The sequence below is a fragment of the Larus michahellis genome, chromosome 3, assembly GCF_964199755.1.
Source record: "Larus michahellis chromosome 3, bLarMic1.1, whole genome shotgun sequence".
In the NCBI taxonomy this organism is placed as follows: domain Eukaryota; kingdom Metazoa; phylum Chordata; class Aves; order Charadriiformes; family Laridae; genus Larus; species Larus michahellis.
This window is the reverse complement of record NC_133898.1, coordinates 98706725-98731494: the sequence shown is the minus strand read 5'-3', so window position 1 is coordinate 98731494 and position 24770 is coordinate 98706725. Positions and strand designations below refer to the sequence as shown.

At 43.3% G+C, this 24770-nt stretch overlaps 1 protein-coding gene across 2 annotated transcripts; it reads right to left on the bottom strand.

Moving 5' to 3' along the window:
- Positions 1-12366: 12366 nt before the first annotated feature.
- OGFRL1 (opioid growth factor receptor like 1) lies at positions 12367-24349 on the bottom strand. Of its 2 annotated transcripts, none has more exons than XM_074581434.1 (7): positions 23814-24349; positions 21780-21866; positions 20604-20685; positions 17361-17439; positions 17202-17268; positions 16914-17059; positions 12367-15341 (listed from the first exon to the last, which is right to left on the bottom strand). In XM_074581434.1, the coding sequence occupies exons 1-7, from the start codon at positions 24084-24086 to the stop codon at positions 14582-14584; spliced, it is 1494 nt and encodes a 497-aa protein (XP_074437535.1). In that variant the 5' UTR covers positions 24087-24349; the 3' UTR covers positions 12367-14581. The 2 variants fall into 2 exon arrangements, with proteins under 2 accessions (XP_074437535.1, XP_074437534.1); XM_074581433.1 differs by having other exon boundaries at positions 20604-20682; positions 23814-24220.
- Positions 24350-24770: the final 421 nt, after the last annotated feature.

The window sequence follows — 24770 nt, the reverse complement described above, 5'->3', positions numbered from 1 at the left end:
TGAAATGTGTAAGAGCAGGGAAGGAAGGAAGGAAGGAAGGGAGGAAGGGAGGAAGGGAGGAAGGGAGGAAGGGAGGAAAGGAGGGAGGGAAGAAAATAACATTATTTGTCTTCCTTTGTAAATTTGGTTTGACTAAACTTAAACTAAAAGTTCAAAGCTTTCCTAATGTCCCACAAGAAGTAAAACCATTTAAAAATAGAAGTAAGACAGGTTGAGCTTTCATATGATTACCAGATAGTGGTATCAGAAGAAGAGGAATTTATCCTTTGGCTGATCAGTAGGGAGGAAAAAGATATGTTATCCCATTTCACAGATAAGGCACAGAAACATAAAAGCCTCAACTCTTCCTGTCCCGCTTTGAGCTTCTAACTGGGACAGCCGTGCTAGGAGGAGTGGTGTTCCCTTCGGCGATCATGGAGCGAAACAGGCACCTCCAGAGAACAGCTTCCTCAGGCAGCAATCACGCTACCTACACGAATATGCTCCACGCTGACAGCTCTCACAATCATACGTGAGGATCCCCAGACCACAAACTGGCTCAAATCAGAAGATTTAAGAAAATGCACTTGGGGGTTGTTCCATTTTCTGCGGCGGTTAGGTAGAGCTGGGTCACAGGTTTTTCTTAACCATAAGACCCCAACAGACTTTTTAAAAATGTAAGATTATTGAGTAACCCTTCATCTATTGACTCTAAGGTTTTAAGGAAAAAATGAGGCAGTTTTCACAAGCTTCGGACTAAAGATGGAGAGTGGGCAACCTTCTATTTCCCCTCTCCGAATGATAGATTTGAAACGCCATTTTTCCAACAGGGCTTCCCTTGCATGACTGAAGAATTTTCTGTTGTCGTTGTGTGTAGCCAACCTGACCAACGCAGTGGTAATTCACGGCTGGCCGCCTGGTATCAGATGCTCACCCTGCTGTGTGTCCCTGCCAAGGCTCCGCACACAATTCGCTCTATTGAAAAGCCAGCTCGTTTCCACTTGTAGCCAGCTCTATTCATATTCCTCTTGGAGTTAGTGACAATAAATATTATAAAATCACACAAATCCAGATGGTGTGGGTTGGAGTTGCCAGCTGTTCTACCACTTGTGAATTGCCTCTCTTGTCCTGCAGCTTGGCTTCCACAGAAAGCATCTCATCAGTTTCCTATGGTCTCATTGCATTTCTTTACAAGCCATCCATCACCCACTCATCCTGAGATATTTTCAACTTTCACTGTAGATATATGAGAAAGATAGAGGCAAAGCAAATTTGAGACAGAAAATCAAAGGATCTTTCACCTCAGAAACTGAGGTGATCTTAACCTCTCAAGAGCATCCCAGTTTTCACCTGTGCAAAGAGACCACTTGAAGGGTTCAGCTGATTTTTATTAATTCTTTTTTGTAGGAGACTTATAGCTAAAAGAGAAGCCAAGGTTCCCTAATCTTGCCAGTAGCTATCATTGGAAAATCAGGAGGAACCCAGTGCCAAATGAACACAGAAACTGAAATACTGTCATGACCTGAGCGAACAGCGTTGTGCAAATCCTAAATGTTCTTATGATTACCTGGTTTTAGCTTTGGGTGTTTGCTCTGAGTTTTGACTCTTTGAGCTTGGGGTGGTGTCTGCAGGCCAGAGGCCAGAGGTGTCTCTGGTCCGGTGAAGTTACCCTCCAAATGACCACCAGGGTTAGGAGAAAGGCTGCAACATAGCTATGGTTAGCGATGCTGTCGTTAACATAGATGTGAATGTTGATATGATTAACAAATGTGTGACTGCGTAAGGTTTGGACATCATGTTGGCTGTCTTCTGAGGTTTTTTTGTTGAAAAGGGATGCAGACAAGAGCGAGCGGGAGGCAGGGGAGATGGGACCAGCCCGCAGCCAGAACAGCAAGAGTTGGGGAAGAGAAAGCCTGAACACAGAAGGGCAAGCAAAGCCACCAGCTGTGGGGGAATGCTGTAAGACAGCAGGCCCTAGGGCTGTGGTGCCAGAAGGGAGCAGTCACCAGCAGCGGTGCAGATGCTCACGGCTGCTGCTCTGGCTCGTTTAGGGCTGTAGTGGTGGGACAAGGGTATTTGAGGAGGGAAGAAGATCCTCAGGGGTGCTCTAGGCAAGTGTCTGAGGCACCAGAGTCTTAACAGCAGTCTGTCTCATCACATTTGCAGCAGACTATTCAAATACATTGTTTAACCTGCTCTTTCCCTTGTCTAGTTACAACACTGAAAAATAACGATAATGATGAGGCAGGGCCAGTCAAGCCGTTGAGTCCAGTCATACGGCTGGGCACAGCTGGGTGCAGGCATGGCTGCAGCATAGCTCCGGCAAAGCCCAGGAATCGGGGGCTGAGCTTAACCCCAGCTCCCCCTCGAAGCAGGGGAGGCCCCAACAAGGCGTCTCACAGCTCTTTTCTCTCACAGCTCTTTTCACAGCAGTCTGACCCCAGGTTACAGGGATGACCTGGATCAGGGCTGCCCTTCAACACAGGCAGCCAAACCCCTCGTGGGATATTGCAGAGCCTGTTGGGGTACCCAGGACCCTGACATCAGGTTTGCACTTGGGTAAAAAAAAATATCAAGAATTGTGTGTAAGGACAGTTGCTCCATGAGGATCCACAAGAGCGATCACTGGCCCCTGAGGAAATCCTGCTCAAGGTAGGCTCAGGACTTTTTAACAAAGCTTTTCACTCACATTACAGGAAAGTGAAATTAGATTTACAGATCCATAAATGCGTCAGGATTTTGGATGCAACATAAGTCTCTTCTGAAACGTTTCTACTTATCTCCAAGTCAGTGACATCCAGTCAGTTCTGGCTGAGAAAGCGAGTACGCAAAGAGGGGAGGCACCCACCTCCAGTCTATACCAGCCCATCTCACAGCGGCAGGAAAGCTCCGCTTTTCATCCCTCAGTCATGACTTCAACAGTATCCTTGGGTCAGAAACCCTCCAATCCAACAGACTTCTTTCTGTGCCTTTTCTCTGAGCATCCCTCCTTGCAGAGCCCCGTAACATTTCATTAATTCCCATCTGCCTCCTGACATTGGAATTTTACCATCAGAAACTGGCCAGAAGTGGGACATCAGGCATCCAGGAAACGTGTGACCTAATAGGTAAGACAATTTAGGGACAGGCAGAAATTGAAGTGGAGCTATATCTGGATGACAAATTTCACATTTGTTGTGCTATTTTTTATTTTGATATTTTTGTTTCATACCAAAGGATTCAGTCTCCAAAGCCCTACCTGCACTTCTGCTCTTAGACTGCTCACACCAAAAGATGGTGATTTGTGTGATTTCCCAAATTATTCCTGACAAAGCGGATGAGGCTTGCTGGGATTGTGACGTGCCAGTGGAGGAAGAGTCTCTGGGACAGCTTTTGCCCCACTTCTAATTTCAACAAACAGGTCCCAGAAGAGTTGGATTCTCTCCAGCAAAGATCCTTGAACTACAGTGTGACTCTTACTATATAAATTTATCATCCTTCTGAGCCTCTATGAAGATGTTTGTAAAGTCCTGGCAAAACTCTGCCTTGAATTTACCTGGTAGGACTCCTTTTATCTCAGCAGCGGTGCAGCAAATGAGTCAGCAGTGAATGCGCCACAGGGTATGTTACTTAATCATTCGCATCTGCTGCGTTTGGGGACACATCTGAAATAGGCATCGGTGTTCCCAGCTGTGCCCTGGGGAGGCACTTACCCTATCCGGGTGTGACTCAGCAACATTTCCTAATTATCTGAGGCTTGCAGGAGATTTCAAGATTGAAATTTTGTCAGCAGCTTTTTATCCAAAGTGGTGAAAAGCTTCTAAAAAGCACTACTGGGGCATATTCTTGCTGGCTTTATGGCATTGGGCCTTCATTACCATAAACAAACTCTGATACCTGAGTGTAGTCTTTTGGGGAATTTCATATAGAGCCACAGGAAGGCTCATTGCAATCACTTACACATGTTCTTCCTTAAAAGCAATGGTGCTCCCCACACAGGCTGGACCTCAGGTGGGCTCTCTGTTTCTCAAGGGATGGTGGCCTTTCCTCGCTGCTCGGCACGGGGGTCACAGGCTTGTTCTCATCTCAGCGGGTGAACAGAGCTTGGCACCAGGTGTCTGCACAGTTTAAGGGTGGGATAACAGCAAAGGCCTTCAAAATATGGGCACCGGTTCATGAAAGAGCCCCCAGAACAACTAACAATGCACCAATAGGCCATTACATGTCATTAGAAAGTGCAAGGAAGAAACCAGGGAAAAGACTGCTTCTGCTTTAGGAAAGGGAGCAGCAGCTGAGCAGGGAAAAACACAGTGAGCAGCAGAGTGAGGCATCTGCTGTGGCCTGGAGAGTAACACCTTCACCAGGGTTGGGCAGCGTGTAGCCCACAGTGGCCGCCTGGGGCTGGAGATTGCCTCGAAACTCAACTACCTTATAGCGGGACCGAATTTAGGGGTGGGGAAGAGAAAGCAGATGCCCACTTCAGGTCAGGCTTTCCTCACTGAGGATCTCCTGGGCGTGACCACCCTCACCACAGTGACTGTGGCCATGAAGGACCGTGGGCACCAGTGCCACCACACAGGTCAGCTCCGTGGTGTCAGGCATGATCGCCGAGCAGGGATGGCTTTGAGTCTGCAATGGCGGTGACTGAGGATGAGTAAAAAGCAATCACCAGTCTGGGGGGGTGGAGTTGATGCATGTCAGCATAGCAAAGGTTTGTTTTACAGTTTAAACTGTAAAAAAGGTGCCATTTTCACTGTGTCCTTACTGTAAAAGAAAAAAGAAAAAAGAAAAAGAAAGAACTCTTATTTTTCTAGTGAAGAGTTAAAATGTTCTCTAGATGCAGAGAAACCCTTCATAGACTTTGTGAGAGCACTCGTTATTTGAGTATCAGCATTAGGTGCCTTGTAGTTTTGGAAAATTCTACTACATTTCTGCATTTTTAGTTAACTAAGTACTACAGATTTGCCTCCAAGTGACTGAGGGTCCCGTGTTCTCAGTATTAGTTCTCAGAAGTAATTCAAGGCCCTAAATTCAGCTGCCAGTTTGGAAGCAGAAAATTAGAAGCTTCCTTGTTTAAGCTTTCAAAGGAAATTGGAGAAGTGAAAATGTGAGGTTTCTTTTTTTTTTTTTCTATTTCTATTCTGAAATTTGAAACAGCTGCCGCAAAATGTTTATAACCATACATAGTGCTCAATAAACGTCTAAACCTGGAAGGAACTATGCATGAATTATGTCTGATTTATACATTAAATAAAAATAGAAAGAGCCAGTTGAATTTTAAATGTTCTTCCTACATTCAGTAAAGCCTTGAAATTACGATGTCTATAGAATATTGCCTGCAAAAACGCCTAATGCATTGCATATACTGTATCAAAATATTTTGAAATCATTGCAAGAGTTTATCAGATACGGCAAATACTTGGGCATAGTTAAACCTTCATAAATTGGCTTTTCATAGGGAGAATTCTTGGAAAATAATTTCATTTTTAAGCTCAACCTGTAACATGCAGACCAAGATTAGCCATAAGGAAAGGTCTGAGCCGCAAGTAATTGCTGCAAGTAATTGCACTTGGGAAGGTCAATGAACACACCAGGTGCATAAGTTAGACTGCAGGAACCAGACCCCAGCACTGAGGCAGAACAAGCCCTCGCCCAGCCCTGGACCCCGGCCATGAGTGTGGCTGATCCCAGGCCAGCTCTGAGAAGGTCAAATCTTCAGCTCATCTCCTTCTGGGGAAACAAGCACATTTGATTACAGCATCTATGAGGACAGGCTGAGTTGGGGTTGTTCAGCCTGGAGAAGAGAAGCCTCCAGAGAGACCTTATAGCAGCCTTCCAGTACCGGAAGGGGGCCTACAGGAGAGATGGGGAGGGACTCTTTATCAGGGAGTGTAGTGATAGGATGAAGGGTAACAGTTTTAAACTGAAAGAGGGTAGGTTTAGCTTGGATATAAGGAAGAAATTTTTTATTGTGAGGATGGTGAGACACTGGAACAGGCTGCCCAGAGAAGTTGTGGATGCTGCATCCCTGGAAGTGTTCAAGGCCAGGCTGGATGGGGCTTTGAGCAGCCTGGTCTAGTGGGAGGTGTCCCTGCCCAGGGCAGGGGGTTGGAACTAGATGATCTTTAAGGTCCCTTCCAACCCCAACCATTCTGTGATCTTTGAAGAGGTGGGAGCAGGGCCATGCTACGACCCTGATCCCAGACTCTTCTTGGCTGGCTCTCTGGGCCAGCCAGGAGTGACAGCCTTCCAAGGTGGGGACAAAACCGGGGACTCTGATGTTTCTAAACACCCACTCTTCCTGCCCCCACTGAAGAAAGCCAGGCTTTAAAGAACAGGCTTCATGGAGCTCATGTGCAACTTTCACATTGGGTACAAACAAGTCACTAAAGTCATACTACAGTTTTGACTACAATGAAATCCACCTCAGAAGATATGTGAAGGTAACATTTAAAAAGCAGTGTCATTACAGATCTTTATTTAGTCGCAAAATACTTTGGTAGATGCTTTTGCCGCTTCTTTGGAGGATTATTTTTAAACTGCAGATACTCTTCAATCACACTTACCCATTTAACTTTGAAGTGATAATACTTGGCCTGTTTGACCCCAGGGAGTGAAGATATTTAATATTTTGTCTTCCAGTTTATTACCCAGCCCAGGCAAACAAAGCAAAATAAATCCATTAAAATGTAATTTTAAGATGACTATTCCCAGGTTTTGTTAGGTAAATCACATTTTTGCAATTAACGTGATCGTTACAAACACTTTAGGCCCTGCTCAAGATCACCCGCGTATATCAAAATAAAATATTCTCATCCCAATTTTATGGCACAGCTCTGTTTGTTAGAAAAATATTACAGCAAAAACACAAAATCAAAACAAAACCTTGCAGTTTAACTCCCTAAACAACAGAGGTAGTTTAGATTTATTTCAGACATCTCCACTACCGCTCTATGCATAATAAAAGTGCTTACCAACTCTCCTTGCACAAACACAGTGCTGTCATCTCAGTCCTTCCTTGCTGTCTGCTCTTCCCACCAGCGCAGAAGCCCCGTCACCTGAAAATTTCCTAGATTTTACCCCCCCCAAAAAAGCAAAGTAGGTGAATGTATGCCCTGACAGACATGCATATATTTCCATCCAGCATCACATTTTTGTGGAGGTGGTGACAGAGCAGCTGGCTCCCCAACTGACCCAAGGGCACTGACAGATGTTGTGTTCCTAAGTGGGTGCCTGTCCCTTTGGCTGGGGGATGCAGCAGCCAAGGCTGGTCCCATCACCAGGCGCTGGACCTATCACCCTTTTGGTTCCACCTCCACCAGAAGCTGGTTTGTCTTAATTTAACTAGGGACAGCTAGATTTGGGATATCAGTTTATGCTCTTAACCTCGTAATGAGCCCCAAGAAAACTTTTCAGAAGTTTTGGCACCCATGAGCGTCACACAGGAAGGATCTGCTTACTGCAGACGTGCTCAAAGTCTGGAGTTGCTGGTACAACAGCCAGCAACATATCTAACTGTCTCCATGCATCCCTTTAGCCCTGAAGTTTACCCTCCAAAGGCAGAAGAGGGTACCTAACTGCCCTGCAGCCAGTCTTTGCCCAGGAGCAGATGCACCATCGCAGTTGCCTCAGGGAGCTGTAACTGAATTTTTTGGGGAAACCAAAACACAGACACATCTTGTTATTGCCTACCAGCTCAACCCCATCCCTGGGAGACCTGACAACATGGAAGTAAGTTAACACAGCCATGTTAACACCAAGCTTCATTTGAGACACGAACCACATATGAAGCCTTCCTTCCGCGTGAGGAGCGCCTGCTTCTTCTCACTTTGAGAAGACATATGTGAGAACAGGAAAACCTCTCCAAACCTGCTGGGCCCTTTGTAGAGCTACATAAATCTGCAGTCCTACTGTGCGAGTAACAGCTTACGGCAAAACTGGGGGGAAAAGGAGCTGAAGCCACTCCATTCTACAGCTTCAGCACAGGATAAATACAACCGGCAGGTTAAATGTTTCCCTGCTAAGGCCAAGCAGCCGTAGCCAGTTGCTGGCACTGCTCTGGAGGGTTTCCGCCTGCACGATCTTAATGGATATTTTACCCTTTTAACATTAACAGTGTCTTCGTGGTATATATTTTTCTGAAATTAAAAAACAAAACCAGAACCCCAAACTTGGAGTAAAGCTCACTGTGGGCCTTCCCTTGTTCCTCTGCTATCCGTGGTGGGTTTGCCACTGACAACAAAAGAGGGGGACCAGAGCCTTTAATGCCCTACTTTTAAGTGTTAATACATTTACAGAAGACTATACAAACAAGCGCCAAACAGCAATTACACATTATTAGAGCTATACAATATTTGTACATGTTGCTAAAACAATGCTGCTAAATGAAGAAGCTTTATTAGTTTAGAGGTTTTGGCTGCTGTTATTAAAAATATATTTACCTGAAAGGAAATCCAAGTATTTCATTTTACAAACGATTTAAAATATAGCAGTAAGCAACATAAACTATTGCTTTTTATGTTTATACAATTTTTTTTGGCATAACACTGCCATACAGTTACAGAATTATAAAATATATCTTTATAGTGCATTACAAATCCAGAAACTGGTTACCACTCCTACCACATACATATGGTATTGGTACTACCAAACATGCACGGCATTCTGTAATTAAACACTGCAAAGGAATACAGAGAAGAGAGCAGGACCAACCATTCATAAAAACTGACATGTAGCTGTTCCATTTTGCAAGTTAAAATTGTTGGGGTTTGGTTTTTTTCTTTTTACTCCATTTTTTTCTTAGAATACATTTTAACAATGAAGTCCAAGATATTTCCAAATCTTATCAATCAGTGCAAAACTATACCTAATCATCTGTTGCTGAACTCAAACTATATAAAGGGCAAACAACCATGGAATAGGTTAAAACACAGAAAAACGAGCAACTAATGATTAGCAAACATGCTTCAGCAGATCCCAAAAATAGAAGTGCCATAACCTTTTTTACTGCAAAACAATAATTTTCACATAGTTAGTCACAGTAGTAAATACATTCAGTATATTTCACAATAAACCTTATTTGATGAATATGCCACTAGACTTGTAAGCATGGTAGAATTAAAAAGTGCTGAGTTTCTAAGAGACTTCTTTCAGAACAATTTGCCAAGTCTCACATTTGTTATTTTATAGCAGTTTAATGCTTTTGAAAATAAATATAAAGGTGATAAGTGTAAAACCCCAGGAGGTCTCTATTTAATTGATCTCTACAGCTTTTGAACTATAGTTTAGGAGTCCATTAGGTATGGCATGTATTAAATATATTCTTGAAAATAAACTCTCGCTTTCCCCAATGGTCTTAAGTAAGCATACTTAAGAACACGGGCTGTAAAAGGAACACAGCTTTCAGGAAAAGTTCATAGGCAATACAGAGCACAGAGACACAATTTACATTCCCCTTGGAGAACTGCACCTAAATCCCTGTTAGTAGTGAATTGATGGTGTTGACTGTGACATGAAAGGAGGGTAGATTGTCCATGCTTAGGCCTTTTTGACCCATCCTTCATTTTCAGGCTTCGATGGCCATCAAAACCACCTTTTGAGCAGTTACCAATCGCAAATGGAACTGGGGATACATATCAAAATAAGTTACCAAAATGTGGAATGAGGACTATGAAAACCCCGGATAGTATTTCCGCCTTCTACGTGATCACAACATTACACCCATTGATGCTGGTGTCTCCAAATCCAGAAGTACCTTACTCAGATGCGGGCTAGGAACAGGTTTTGCTTTTGACTGATCTTGCTTTTACACTGATAGAAAAGGCAAAAAGTCTGTTCTGCAGTTGGAATCTGACTTTTAATACTTCATACAAAAGGATTTATGTGTAAAAAATTATTCAGAAGGGACAGGTAAGATAATATTGTCATCAACATAGGACAGGTTTTCTGCCTAAGCAGACATCATACGCCTAAGGACAGAAACAGGGGACCTGCCTAAGCAGGTATTCTATCATTAGAAATTCCCACAGCTTTTAAAAACTGACTTGAAGTGGATTACTGTTCATCTTGCAGTGCTTTCAGTAACTCTGTTCAAACGCACTAGCAATTCCTGAATAAACAGATCTGAGACAAACAAGAGATTACTTTTTCCACACAAAACAAAGGATTGTGGAGGCTGAGAGGAACCATGAGTTCAAAAATGGAAAAACGTGGTTACCTTATCTGTCCTTTGTTTCACACCATCTGTTGGTAGCCACTGCTGGAGGCAAGACAGAAGGCTAGACACATCTTTGGTTCTGATCCACACTGGTAGTTCTTAGGACAATGTACATCATTAGCACGATATTTTCACACTTTTATTAATGGCAAAACTTACTTCACATACTTGCGTCTTTTTCATAAATACAGCTTTTGTCATGGAAATTCAATGCTATGCTACCTGTAAAAGTATGCTGTAATAAGCGTTACATATTCACTTAAACATAGATACCTTAGTATAATTTATGACTAGTACCACCACAACTGCCAGGAAAAGAAAGGTGCAAAAAAAAAAAAATTTTCAATTAAATATTCTTTCATTTAAAATTAAATTTCAATTAATACATACATTTTATTTAAAAAACAAGCAAGAGCTGTTTTCCATTTCAATCTAGTAAATCTCCCTTCACTTACCTTACTGGAGCATCCATCAAAATTACAGAAAGCTTCTAAGGCCTGTAAACTTCCTGGTTATAGCACAGGTATATGCAACTGCAGATTATTAGAACTATCCTGGAATAATTTAAGGAGGCTTACACTAGATCACGCGAAATATCAACTATGACTATACAAATACCAAATACACCAGACTGCCGCAATCTTAGAGCAGAAAACTGAGGAGTTGGCCAAGGCAGGGAACAGCTCTCAAAGGCTTATTGCAAATATTTTTAGCATCCTTCAGGAGCACGCCTTTAAATAGGAGCAATATGGACACCAAAGAACTCAGTTCTGCCCCTAGATATGTCCACACGCGAAACTGCTCTTCTTATCTGGATGGTCTGTGGTGCACACCTCATGTACCTGAGCTTTCAGTCTCCACGCCAACACAGTATCAGGTACCGAGGCACAGTCCCATCCTGGACAGTAGGGCACAGAGCTGTAACTGATCTTAAAGTGCTGCATTTCTGCACGATTTGTGCCATTGCCTTCACGCGTGTGTGTGTACTCAGTAACATTTTGTCGAGTTGTGCATTCGTATCCCCTCACCATAGGACACTTAAAATCAAATTTATAGCTGTGTCTATGTACACACTACTCCCACTTCACAGAACCAGAGGCTACTCAGATGTACTTATTAGGGAAGAACCCCTGCGTGTGAGGTTCTGTTCAATTAATAAATGAATCGCTCAGATTCTTGTAAAATACTGGGCCAAAATACATTGTTGTAGTAAGTACACAGAAACCCCTGAACACTGAAGCGCATAGCGAGACAAAACCACATTTACCAGTGAGCAAACATCCTGACTTTCTTTACACATCCGCAGTTTCTGAAGTAATGGTTAACTAACTAACTACTGACATTTATGAGAATACAATCATTTCAACATACATTGTACTGTAAACCTGAGAGCCAGTACTTAGAAGCTTCAAGCAGAGGGTGCTTCTGTTGCTAAGGCCATGATTCTGGAATGAAACGCATACAGTGCACCCAGTTGATCCTCACAAATCTCAATGGGATGCTACACTGCACGATTGTCCGGCAATGAATCCTTCTTTTAAGCACTTGCAAGATCAGAAGAAACAACTCCCTCCATGAAAAGAACGATAAACAATCACAATTTACATAGAGCAGAATTTGTTAGTTAAAGCTGAAGTGTCCCAGGGGAGTAATTCTGTTGACAAAGCTGTAAGACAAAGATTAGAGAGCGCAGGAGCCCACCTGACACAAAAAACCTCACTTACCTAATCCCTATAGTTCTTTGTAGGCAACTGGTATGCCACTACTCTTCTCACTTCTACGAAAACCGATAGAAATATACTGAGTTGCAGATTTAAAAGAAAAAATAAAAAATTGCAGAGCTAATAAGGATATGAGACAAAGAGTTCTTGACTATATTTTCAGATAACACTGGGCCCTTAATGCAGACAACCCTGCCAGATTAAAAGTACATTAAGTACTTAATTAAAAGTGGAGAACCAGCAAGCAGGTATAGGTGAAAGCTGTGTCACAGTAGAATACCGTACTGCAGAAAAATCTTTTGGACATCCCAAGAGCTTTCTGGTTTAAAATTACAGCAAGATTTCCCTTTTTTTTTTGTTCAGTAGATAAAGATCTCCTGAGGTCGCTGATGTTCAATCAAATTACAGTATAAATATAATAACACCCCCAGCATCCCTTATGTCAATTGAACACTATGCTTTTTTTTTTTTGAAGTGTTTAACCTTAATACTAAAGTCCATAAATCGAAGGCTCTGTACAATTTACCTACCTTATAGTTATATTCCTCATACACAGGGTATAAATTTTCCCTATGCCATTCAAGAAATAACTATGTAAAAACAACACTATTAAGTTGGCACGGTGAGGCACTCAAGATTTCAAAAGTCACAGGCAGTACGTAAAGTTGTCTTCCCTGTGCATACACGTGGGGTCAGAGTCCTTACCTACACGGACCAATTTCATCTCAGGGTTTCCTGTCCCCTGCTGCTCTGAAGGTGAGAGGCAAACACAGACAAGGGGATCCTAGTTCAAATCCAGGGCATCATAAAAGGCTCCTCAGCATCTTTCCCGCTTGAAAGAGGCGGGGGCTGCGGGAGGAGTTCTCTGGGGCTCTTCTGCTCAGACAGACTTAATACCTCCTTGACCAATCTGGGTTACCCTTAAAAAAATCCATGTACATATGCTCCTTTCCTTACAAGTCAACACGGGAGGAGGAGGAATACATATTCCTTCTTCCCTGCCTCTTTAGGATGGAAAGAGCCTAATCTTTGGTCCACGGGTACTAAGATCTCTAACTACCACTCTATTCAATCCCAAGAAAGAGCGCTACCTGGCGAAAGCAACGGAAGATGCACTACGAGGATGGGAATTAATGAAACAGAAACATAGAAGACATGTTGTCTATGCTCTGAAACCCCTGAAGACTTTGTCATTTTGAGTTATAAGACTTGAATGAAGTCCTGTAGCACTCTGACACTCAAACTGCAGTCAGTCACTTGTCTTGTAACATTTCATCAAAAATACATTAAAGGCAGTGGATAATATATACACTTTTAAATAGAAAATACATACAGAAGTTTTAGACTATTTTAGGACCATAGAAAGTGTGAGTTCTACCTGCATTATTTTTTAATTCATATTCTACACAATTAACTTGCTGAGTACTATCTTGTTTGACCGAATGGCATGAAGGCAGAGCAGGCTATTCAGGAAAAGCAGACAGTCCTTCAGTGAAGAAAGCTGGGAAAGATCTTATTTGGGAAATTCCTACCTGCTGGGTTCCAGCTAAGCCGGCAGACTGGCCTGCCCCAGGTTTCAGCCCATGAGCAAAATAGCATTAAATTGTGAAAGACCTCTGATAGAGAGCAAAGAGAGGAAATGGACAGCTGGAAGGAAGCATCAGGACAGCCTTCCTCTCCCAGACCAGCAACAGGGCACCCAGCATTGTGCAGACTTCACCCAAAACTGCCCAACAAACACCCAAGTTCAGCTAAGATCCGGCTGGACGTGCCTGGTGACATTTTCTCTGATGGCTTTGATGACTAAGCAGTGCTTTGTGGTGAAGACGCTGCTTTTCAGCTGTCCAGAGGCTTTCCAGGAGCTGAACCCAGCTGGGGGAATTGTTTTATTACAGCTGATCAGCAGAGAGTTTTCACACTGAGACCACATCTGAGTCATCAAAGAGATCCCTCCCCACAAATTAGTAGTAGTAACAAATGAGGCAAGAGAAGGGAGAACTTAACAGGGACTAAAAGGAGCCTAAAGTGCAACTTCCCTTGTACCCAAAAGCTGTCGATACAGTTTCATTGTAAGTCAAACTTTTATTCAATGTACAAGGATACCCAGCTGCATAGGACATTTTGGTATGTTACTGTGTGTCTCCACCAAGGATGCTAATCTAAGGTAAAAGATGCTGTGCAAATACCGCCGTTAAACATGAACAGAGTTCCTAAAAAATATACCCACTAGGGAAAAAACTGTGCTCTTAAAATAATTTCTAGTCATTTCATAAAAGGAGATCAACACTTAAAGCATATTAAAAGAAACTTAAAAATTCTGATGTTCCAAGGCTTTCTAGTAAGTTATGCTTTTTTTTTTTTTTTTTAAGAAAAAAATACTGGATGAATTTAATGGCAAAAAAATAGATAAGCTTTTCTACGCAATCTGTCTGGAAAAGATAATAAATGTCTTCGCTTTGAATATACATGATTGTTTTAAAGAGCCACACCTGGCTGACTGCTGATAAACTGAGGTTGAAAAAAATAAAATTCATTAACCTAACAGAAGCCTGATCTGATGCATTTGCAACAAGCATAGTCTCATGAACATTTTATATTACACTAGATGGAAATTTCAACCAAAATGAAGGAACAATGAATAATTTGCTTCATTCCATACGAAACATAATGATCATTAACCTCAGACTCATGATCTGAGCTCATCCTTGTTTTTTGTGGTGGTCCCCCCTGAAAGCGTATCCTTATCAAGGTTATCTTGTAGATCTGCCGACGCGTTATTTGAAGAATTCTCAGTGTCACACGGATCTTTCTCTATAGTGCCGGGGTGATTTCCACAGTCATGGATCAGGTTTTCACCACCGTTTTTGGCATGAGAGGCGTCGTCCTTTCCATCTGAAGTATCATGAATTTCTTCTGATTTTGAAAGCTGACCGGTATCAGCATCACTGTGCTTTTCGCTGCTGTTCTGCCTAACAGCATCACAGTTCATTTCTTGTTCATCCTCGTCATGTTCTTCCCCATTTTTTGCGAGTTCTACCTTCCTTTCTTCAGTTGTTTTACCAGCTGAGCTTCCGATTGCCGATGTATTCTTAGGCTCTTTTGGTTTCTTATGCTTAGAAGTAAAACTATTGTGAATAGAAATTGGAGATGCTGGCTTTTTATTTGTTTTGCTTCCATCTGACTTCTGTTTTCTTGGGGGTCCCCAGATAAAATGCTCTGAGGGCATATAATGTTGCTGGGCAAATCTCAGGAGTTTCCTCCTTTCTCTTCGGTCTCTAATAGTATACACAAAATATTCTAGAGCACTTTGCTTAATGTTGGGAATGGTATCTTCCACGAGAGCTTCATGGAGAATAAATTTTACCAGGGGAGATTTGAAACTCTCATATCCAAGCTCACCAAGACTTTTCAGAATTCGAGTGATTCTCAAGTAGTTGTGCTGAGACCTTTAGAAGAAAAGGGTGAAAAAATTCCATTGAATCAGAAACAAAAACCACCTTACAGATACAGAACTGGAACTGCAACTCCTCACTCCTTTTTATCACTCCAGGTGTGTACTTCAGGCTTCCTGTACTTTCATTTCTCACAGCTGCTAAAGCTTGTTAGCACCTCCTTTGCTAGGATGTTGTGAGTGAAAATTAGTGTGTGTAAAATGCACTGAGGCAACAGGCTGAAAAATAAATAAAAATCAAAGTGTATACTGATTTTCATTCCTTCTGTTGTATGTATTCTTTCTGAGGAGAAAACCCAGTCAACTTTATAAAATATGGGGTTTTGTGGTGTATTGCAGTAATACAGATACAGAACAGGATTCATGAAACTTCACTTTAGCTATTTAAAAGCTGGGTCTCCAGTCTAGACTCGCTACCTACGCTTCTGATACACTCGGTGCCGGGAAAAAAAACAGGCACCTCTGGAGAGCAAGTCCCACGGTCGTAAGAAGCGTCTAAGATAAATGGAACGAACTGTCTTCTGGAAGTGCTTGTGAAGAGCTCTTTCCCTCATAAAGTACACCTAAGTAAACAGTAAAATTTAAATGCCCAAATTTTACATGGCTAAAGGTAGGTAAAAAGAGTCGCAATTCCTGACTTAGAACTGTGTTAACTCCTGACTGGTGAGAATATAGGAATTACAGTGTAAAAGTGTGCAGTGCATAACATTTGGGCTTCCTGAAACCCTGTTTTATCTGTGGCCTGAGTCTGAGCCCACACCCATACTGGCTCATAGAATATTTAAGTAAAATTAATAACAAATTATTCCCATTATTCACCCACAATTATCCATCAGCAATTATATCTACAAGCTTCCATTTGGACAGGAGAACAAAATACTGCAAGAAAACAATCTTCACCTCTAAGATCAGAGGTATTACAAAAGCGATCATAAGATTTGAAAAGAGATTTTGATACAATTAATCCACATGGGACAAAATTCAGTGCAAACTTACGCTCTACACAATGCTGACAAAAAGCAATAGATGCAATTTGCTGAAAGTTGGGCTACAGTTTGACTTAATGAGTGTCTAAACCTCTCCAGTTAAGCACTGCAATTAAAAAGTATTAAATACATAATATTTCATGTTTTGAGGATGTAGTGAAATTTTACTATTTAGCTTCCATACAGGTGTGGAGAATTTGATTTTTCTCAAAAAGAAATGTGAATACAAAGATAAGCCACTCTCTCTTTCCAAGTGAGAAGCAGCACTTTGGGATCAGGTGAAAATGCACTCAGCAGCATGACAAACAATCTAATTTGGAACTGTGATCTTCTTCAGCACCATCTGAAGTTGTACTTTCAGGGAATTCAATGATGTCAGTTAGACTGGTAACAGGCGAGAAGCACAACCAAAAAAAGGGGGAAGGAGAAACACACACATACAGGCACAAACCAGGCACTGACTATTTCTTTTTCTTTTTCCTGGCAATCTTTGGAAAATGTATCTTCCCTTTCTCTAGAAAACAAAAGGCTAAAGAGATTTTGTGGCAATTCCAGAGAGTGGAGTGCATGTCATTACTTACTCATTCAAATGTTGAAATCTTTCTTGCCAGTTAGCAGCTCGTGCTACGTTTCCAGTTTTATCAATTAGTTTTATTCCAAAAAACTCCAACATCATTTTGTAAGCCAAAAGGAACCTTCTAATTGCTTCTTTTGTTTTCTTGAATTCCTAATAAACAAAGAATACATCCAAAATTCTAAGTGGCACTAGAGCGAGTACTTCTGCATTGTATAAAACAACTCTACATAACAAAAAGTAGCTATGTATCAAAATCAATGTCATGGTTTGTATTGAGCTCAATTTGTGTTACCTCAATTTCATATGTAGTTAATTCTTTAGCATAGAAGTTCAGACCTTGTTCCCTCAGTGGGAAAAGCCTGTTAAAAGAAAAAGCACATTATGGCTCACAGTATATGAACACTTAATCAAAATAATGTTTTGAAACAGGAATAGGTAATAAGTGACCAACCACTGTATGTAAGTGTGGTTATGTTCCAGTTTTTCATAGTCTCCTTTCCATTTATTTAGGACTTCTTCAATATAAACCCCTGCATAAAAATAATTTGAAAACTGTTAGGTAGCCACCAAAACCAGCATCCATACACATAAAGTACATGCCATGTTAACATAGTGATAGAATAAATACTTGAATTCCCTTGCACATAGGATGTGAAATAAGGTCTATTACAGCCATAATAAATTCATTTTGATGTAAAATTAATTTAGGTACTAAAACTTAATTACAGATTTATCAAATTTCAATATAAACAAAACAAGTGGCTTATACCAAGTTCCTTACCAGCAGAGGGTATGTGACAATAACCTCTGTAAAATATACTTCCTCAAAAGTTCTCATGTCCTAGATCCCTTTACCACACTGACTGGTAATTAGCAAACCATTCACATAAAATATTGCATCGTGAATCACCTGTCCTCGCTTTAAGATGACAAAACTCTGCATGTATACATATATAATCTTAGTAGAACAAAGCCTCAACTCTCTAAGAAATCTCCCATTCCAGGAATCTCTCCAGCTGCAAATAACATTACAATTGGGAAATCTTTCGCAATTAGCTGTGGCCAAGAGTCCTGCTGCTATTGCTATGAGTTTGACCTGGGGTTCTCAGGCCTTTCTCAACAAATAAGAATTTCAGCTTTCAGTGGCCTCAAAACAGTTGTGGACTTCAGTCAGTTCCTCTTGGAAAGACACAGTGATAGAAAAAGAGGACGAAGTACATGTAAAAGAAAATTAATCATTCTTCGCACTGAGACAGCATTCAGGCAATTCAGTGATGGGCGAGGGCACTTTTCCAGGCACTGCACAAATACGCAAAGTACACAAAAGGATGTTCTTTGTTCCAAACCCTGTACAGTCTCTTTCCATGAATGAACAATCAATGTTAGCCTGTTTCTACTCTGAAACCAACAACGGTTTTACCACTGCCACACAGTGTCTCCCAAAGTCAAGTAGCACAGGAGTGACCAGAGCCTTGGGTGTAGATAGTCTCCTATTATACATTTGAGACCTCTCTTCTTCCCCCCAGTGAAAATTTCCACTGGGGTCTCAATGACAAAGGAGAACTCATTTCGTACTTTTCTTCAAGAAATGGAGAAAGCAGCCAGTCAAAGAGGCTGCTAAGAACGTGGGGTTTCCAGTGCAGACAAGGTTGGAAAAGGACCCTGCAAAGAGGACCTCCTGCCACCACCGCACTGTATCCGACCTACATTCCAAATACTGGAAAACTTGCTGCTCAATTCCAGGGCAGAAAGATAGACAGGCCGGCTCTGAGTCAGAACCACAAGCTAAATCTGTAGGTCATGGAATTAAACTTCAGAACTAGTATTGCGCTAGAAATGTCTTTTTAATAACATTCCCCAGTATCCAGTCCCTAAGGTGGGAGCTTTGACTCCCTCTGAACACTCTCACAGATCTACAGACTTAGGTCACGGTGGTGGCTGCTCTTTCCCATTCTCAATAAAAACTTCTACATAACCAGAGCTCACACCCATCAACACTTCCGCCTCCGTGGCCTATCAGCCACCTTTGACACTACCAACTGTGGTCTGCTCCAAAAATATTAGGAGAAATTTTATTCTTTACATATTTTAGGAGGGAAGCCCTCCTCTGGTTTTCATGACTATCTCTTCTTGTGGCTAACCGTCTTGAACTGCTCCTTCATTTTACACCTTAAAGGATCCTTCCCCTTCCTCCCCCAACCTATTCTGGCTTTCAGTTTCAGGTGGTCCTCAGGTTCACACAGACCTCAGTGCCCTTCTCTTTCTTTCTGTATCTGTTCTCTGTGTAACGTCTCCTGAATTTGCTACCTCTGTACTGGTAATTCACAGATCTAACTCTTCTTCCAGTCAAGCTAAAAACACAGTCTTCAGCATCTCAAGATAAAGTTCAAGATGATTAAAACAATGGTCGTATCTTTCTTTCACATAACCTGACTTGTTTTCTCACTTGCTAAGGATATTATTACTATCTTGCCTATAAACAACTCTCACATTCAGCCTTCTTGCACGTACAAGTTTATGTCCTTCTATATAACATTTCCTCCCATCCAGCTTCCTATCAGAACTTTGTCATTTTGCATCTCAACATCCTTTTTCCTGACCTTGAGAAGTGCCCTCTTGTCACACTTGTATCTACCTTGAATGCTGCTGGTAAGATCGTGTTTCTAGACTGCAGCTTTTTTTATATTGCCTTTTTTTTTTTCCACTTTTGCATTCTTCCATTGTGAAGCCCTTTTCTGTAACATCAGACAAAAACTATCCGCCTTCACTTCCAAAGCCTTTAGTGACCTGTCCCTTCCTACCTTATCAGAACCCATTTGTTCCTATGAGACTGATCCTGCCTCCGACAGGATCCTGCCTCCATGGCAGGCTCCACATCTCACTTCTGTACTCCAATGTGCACTTTGGTGCTTCCTCTCAAGCTGCTCTCACGCTGAGGGGATCTTTCCGCAAATACCTTCAAAGTAACCTCCTCATCATTCTTTCAAAACTCTCAAAAGCTTATTTTTGGCCTGCAAAATTTTTTGTGCCAGTGCCTAAGCTCTCATGTGCCAAGATTCCTGTCTACCATTCTAACCAAGACTGGTTTATTTGCCTCCTTCTGCTTCCCCATCTGTCTGCTACTCTCTTGTCTCTCATACTTTGCTTGCAAACTCTCAGAGCAGGGTCTGTCCTTGCTCAGCTCATCTTGTATTTGTGCAGAGCCTTGCATAAGAGGTTCCTGCTCCTCTACCAGAACCATTAGGGACTTTGAGAAATGATTTCATTATTGTTATTATAATAATCACACGAGGTGGTTACAACACATTCTTTTTCCCTTACACAGCACTAGGGATAACACCCATATCCCTGCCACTCCTAGTCAGGCAGCAAGAGTTTGTGCAGCACAGTGGAGCAACTTTATCTTTGTTTAATAAGAGGCAGTGCCACTTGTAAAAACAACACCCTGTATCACATCGTGCTGAAAACGCATGAGAAAAGCACCACCACCCTGGAGCGAAAGCGAACTCTGGTTTAAGCATAACCTGCTCCCATGTTATCAACATGTTAGTCCAACATGGGAGGTTCAAGTCGCACAGTATATAACTAAACACCTTTAATTTGTCAGCACCGCAATTATGGCTACAGTTTCACTTTGTTACTATTATTAGTGAGCATTCTTTGGTTATCACTATTATTGCCACAGACTACTCACCATCAGGTTTAAAAGGGATTTTATTTTTGTAAAAGCGGAGATTACACAAGTCATTTTGATATCGAAGATCTTTAAAGTTCTGCTGAAAGAAAGGAAACGGGACATTATTAGTCTACAAAAACCTATCAAGACTATCCAGGAAGTGATACGGTGCTCTCTGAATAATTTAAGGACAAAAAAATTTCAGAAGTTTACGAAAACTGGGAATTCCTTAGAATTACCCATGTGCTTAAAGATTCAGTTTAAGGATCTGCAAGTTCCTTATCGTTAGTACCTTCTCCTACTGAGGCAGAGGTCAGAGCAGCAAGACTAGCAGCACCTTGACTTCGGTCTCAAGGAACTTCCAAGACGCAAATAATAACAAGCCCAAACTCTATTAGCTGCCATCTTCAGTGTTCAAAGCACAAGCCTTCTTCAGCTCCTCCCGCTGTTCCCAGACTTACACATCTGTCCTGGTTTCAGCTGGGATAGAGTTAAGTTTTCTTTCTAGTGATGCTATGTTTTAGATTCGGTATGAAAACAATGTCAATAATGCATATTGTTTTAGTTGTTGCTAGGCAATGTTTATACCATTCAAGGACTTTTTTCAGTTTCCCATAGAAGCTGAGAAGGAGCCTAGACAGAACAATGGAATGGCCGATGGAATATTCTATACCATAGACATCATGCCCATATATAAATGGGGGTGGGCTGAGGAGCAGGGATCCGCAATCTCTGCTTCGGTCATGCTGGGCAACCAATTCACCAAGTGGTGAGTGATGCACGTCTCGTACATTCTTTTACCATTATTATTATTTTCCTTTTCCATTACTGTTCCACTAAACTGTCTTCATCTCAACCCACAAGTTTGGGGTTTTTTTGTCTTTCCCTTCCTTTTCTCCCTCTTTTCCCTACCCTTCTGGGGAGGAAGGGGGAGTGAGCGAGCAGCTGCATGGTCCTCGTTGTTGGCTGGGGTTAAACCATGACAACACCTCATGTGTTTGCATGTACACCCAGGATGAAAAGACACTGCACTAATTCCATTCCTCTCCCACTGACAGATGTTGGGCCTCTGCATCAGCTTTTTGAGTCTTCTCATTTCTCATATTTATTAGGCACCATAAAGGTTTTAGGAACGCTTGGGTTGTGTGCTCTCTTCTACTAAAAAGGCAATTTTAAACCATAAAGTATTCTTACTGGATACTGGTGTCGGTACTTGTATAAATCTCTTGCTGCGTAGAAGCTTCTCTTTGGCTTGGCTGTCAGCTCAGTTCCATCACCACTCTGAAACAGTTAGAAAGTAGATAACAACCATACACAAACACACCAAATAGTGAATTTGTGTAATATTAAAATAATTATTTTTCATGATGGATTTCAGCACTGTAAGCATACAGCAGTGCATGTATTTGCCTACTGTTTGGTCAAATGCTGAAAATCTCCCTGCTGAATACTTAACACCACACACCTTAAACCTAAATTAAAAAGTAAAATAAAATACAAAAGCAAGACTATGAAATATCCTTCCAACGAGACTGAATTTGATTTAAATCAACAGGTTGATTGTCATTTCCAAATGCAAGACTTCAAAGTAATCTAGCAAGTGCTAGGACAAGATGAAAGAAGTAACTGAACATGAAAATGCAGAGACACTACTAATTTTGAATAGGAAATCATACTATTTGCAAGGACTATTTGTCATGTGTACATTGACTTAATTGCTATCATTGCATCTGGGGGAAGAAAATGAGCAGTCATGGACAAGCTAAATTGCAGTCGTAACACCTTCTTGAACCATTTTCTACTATTTGTTTCTCAGAACTTAAATTTAAAGCCTAGTAATAAGCACCACTAAACACCAAAACAGAAACCTGCTTAGAGAAAATACCTATGTATGAGAACTTGTACTGGCCCCCAGCTGTTTAGAAGCTGTGACCTGAAACAACCAGAGCCCATCAAGGTCAATGGAAATAATCCCACTGACTTCAGAGAACACTTGAAAAAGCTGCACGCATTGAGGAACGACAGAAAATGAAGCTTTAGTGTACAGAGACTTCAACTTGTTACCAACAACTTTATTTTCGTTGTGATTTCTTTATGACCATACTGCAGCAAAGACCTTTGTATTCTTCAGTCTCATAAAATGAGTCTCTACACTAAAACCAAAGGCCAAATGAGAAAAAAAAAATAAATAAATTCATTCCACTCCTTGCGAAACACATGTAATAGATTAAAGTCAAGCCTAAAAGGGGAAGTTCCCTGTGACTGCACTGGACATTTGCCTTTATCATTACCCAGTCCATTGCTTATCAGTGGCACATTAATAACAAACAAGCATCTGTTTTCATTCTTCCTTTTGCAAGACCAGCTTTGACCGTACCTACAGCCAAAGCGTGCTCCCTCGAAAAAGCAACACCCCTTGACACTCGGTTACCAGGCATTACTATCGCCATGTATCAAGCAGAAAAGAGAAAAATGCTTACGCTTATTTAATTTTGCACGGTTTTTGAAGCAAAAGTAAACGTAATACATCTAACAGGCTGCAAAAAATAAGACCCAGCTGGTCCACCCTATATTCAATTCTAACTCCAACAAAATTACTGGCAAAGCAACCCTTTATTTCTTTAGGGTCGGCATTTTCAAAGGCTCTTAAAAAGACAGAAACTTGCTCTGACAATTCCTCACCTCGGACCCGCCGAGGAGTCACAAACCCCTTGCCACGCACCACCCGACACGCAGATACCTATTTATTTTTTTTAACCCATTTAATTACGAGGCCAAGTTCAAGACCGGGTTTAATTTAAAACAGAACCCCCCCGCGAAACAGCAGCAGCAGCAGCGGGGCTGACAACGGCTCCAAGGCCTCGATTTTCTGCCGAGAGCAGGTTACCGTAATGATGGGGGGCGGGGGGAGGGAGAGAAACCGGCTCGTTTCTACTTATCTGCAGCGCCGGCTGACCACAACCCGCTCCTCACGCCCGGGAAGGTCCCCCTGCCGCGGCCCGCAAAGCGGGGAGGGCGGCAGGCAGCGGGGCTGCCCCAGCCCGAGGGGCTCGGCTGGGCTCCGGGGAGCGGAGGCAGGCTCGCCTGGCCCGGCCCGGCTCCGCAGGGCAGAGACACCGGCTGCAAGTGCCGCCCCACGCCCGGCCTTCCCCGGCCCGCCGCGGTCCGGCCTCGGGGCCCGCCGGGCAGGGCGAGGCGAGGCGGGGTCGCGCCCGGCGCTGGCGGTACCTGCTCGGGGCTGTTGGCGTCCGCCTCTGCCCGCTCCCCTTCCTCCGGCGGCGGGGACGGGGGCGGCGGGGGCTCCTGGGGCCGGCAGTCTGCGGCGGGCGGCTGGGCCGGCTCTTCCCCGCCTCCCGCGGCAGTGCACACCCCCTCCTGCCGCCGCGGCTCCCCGCCGGGCTCCGCCGCCGCTTCAGGCTCCGAGTCGGTCTCCCAGGTGGAGTCGCAGTCCTCCACCGTGGTGGGCTCCTTGAAGCTGACCCCGCTCAGCAGGCTGCCCATCGGGCAGGGCCGGGCCGGGCCCGCCGCTGCCGCCGCCCGGAGGCCGCGGAGGCCGAGGGCTAGGAGCGGCCGCGGGCTGCCTACGGCTGCGGCATGGCGGGGCGGGGCGGCGGCGGCGGCCGGGGCTGCTCCCCCGCCCGGCCCCAGCCCACGGACACGCGTAGAGGCGGAGCTGGAGGCTCCGGGATTTCCACGGGAGGCGCGACCGCCCCACAGCGCCCGGTGCGCCCAGCCCTGGCGGCGGGGACATGCCGGCGGTCCCAGCGCCGGCCGCCGCCGCAGCCCAGGGGACGGCCCGGGGGAAACCCGCTCTCTCGGCGGCGAGGTGTCGGAAATGTCCCCTTGCGAGGACGTGCGCTCCGAGGGGATTCCAGCCCGGCCTCCCCTAAAGGGTTTCGAGAAAAGCAAGCGGGTTCGGGTGTTTGTGGAGAAAAGCAAGCGGGTGCGGGTGTTTGTGGAGAAGAGCGGGGGTGGCAGCTGCCACGGAGCAGTGGCCTGTGAAGGAGATGCTTATTTGGCGACAGGAGCAGGTCGTGTTGGCAGCAGCATGCAAAGACGGGGTGTCCACTCGACACGGGAAGGCTTGCGGTGAGGGGGATCTCCAAGAATATACAGGTGCCAGAGGAGACGGGACCAGAGGGGGCAATAGTGTGGAACTCAGCTTGTTTTAGCTGCTCCTAAAAC

Excerpts from the sequence above, each read along its gene's own strand:
- OGFRL1 (XM_074581434.1), bottom strand. The coding sequence starts at position 24,086 with ATGGGCAGCCTGCTGAGCGGGGTCAGCTTCAAGGAGCCCACCACGGTG. Across the intron at positions 17,269-17,360 it reads AACCACACTTACATACAGTG|GCTTTTCCCACTGAGGGAAC; the intron begins GTTGGTCACTTA and ends TTCTTTTAACAG. Across the intron at positions 17,060-17,201 it reads TAACTACATATGAAATTGAG|GAATTCAAGAAAACAAAAGA; the intron begins GTAACACAAATT and ends TTTGTTTATTAG.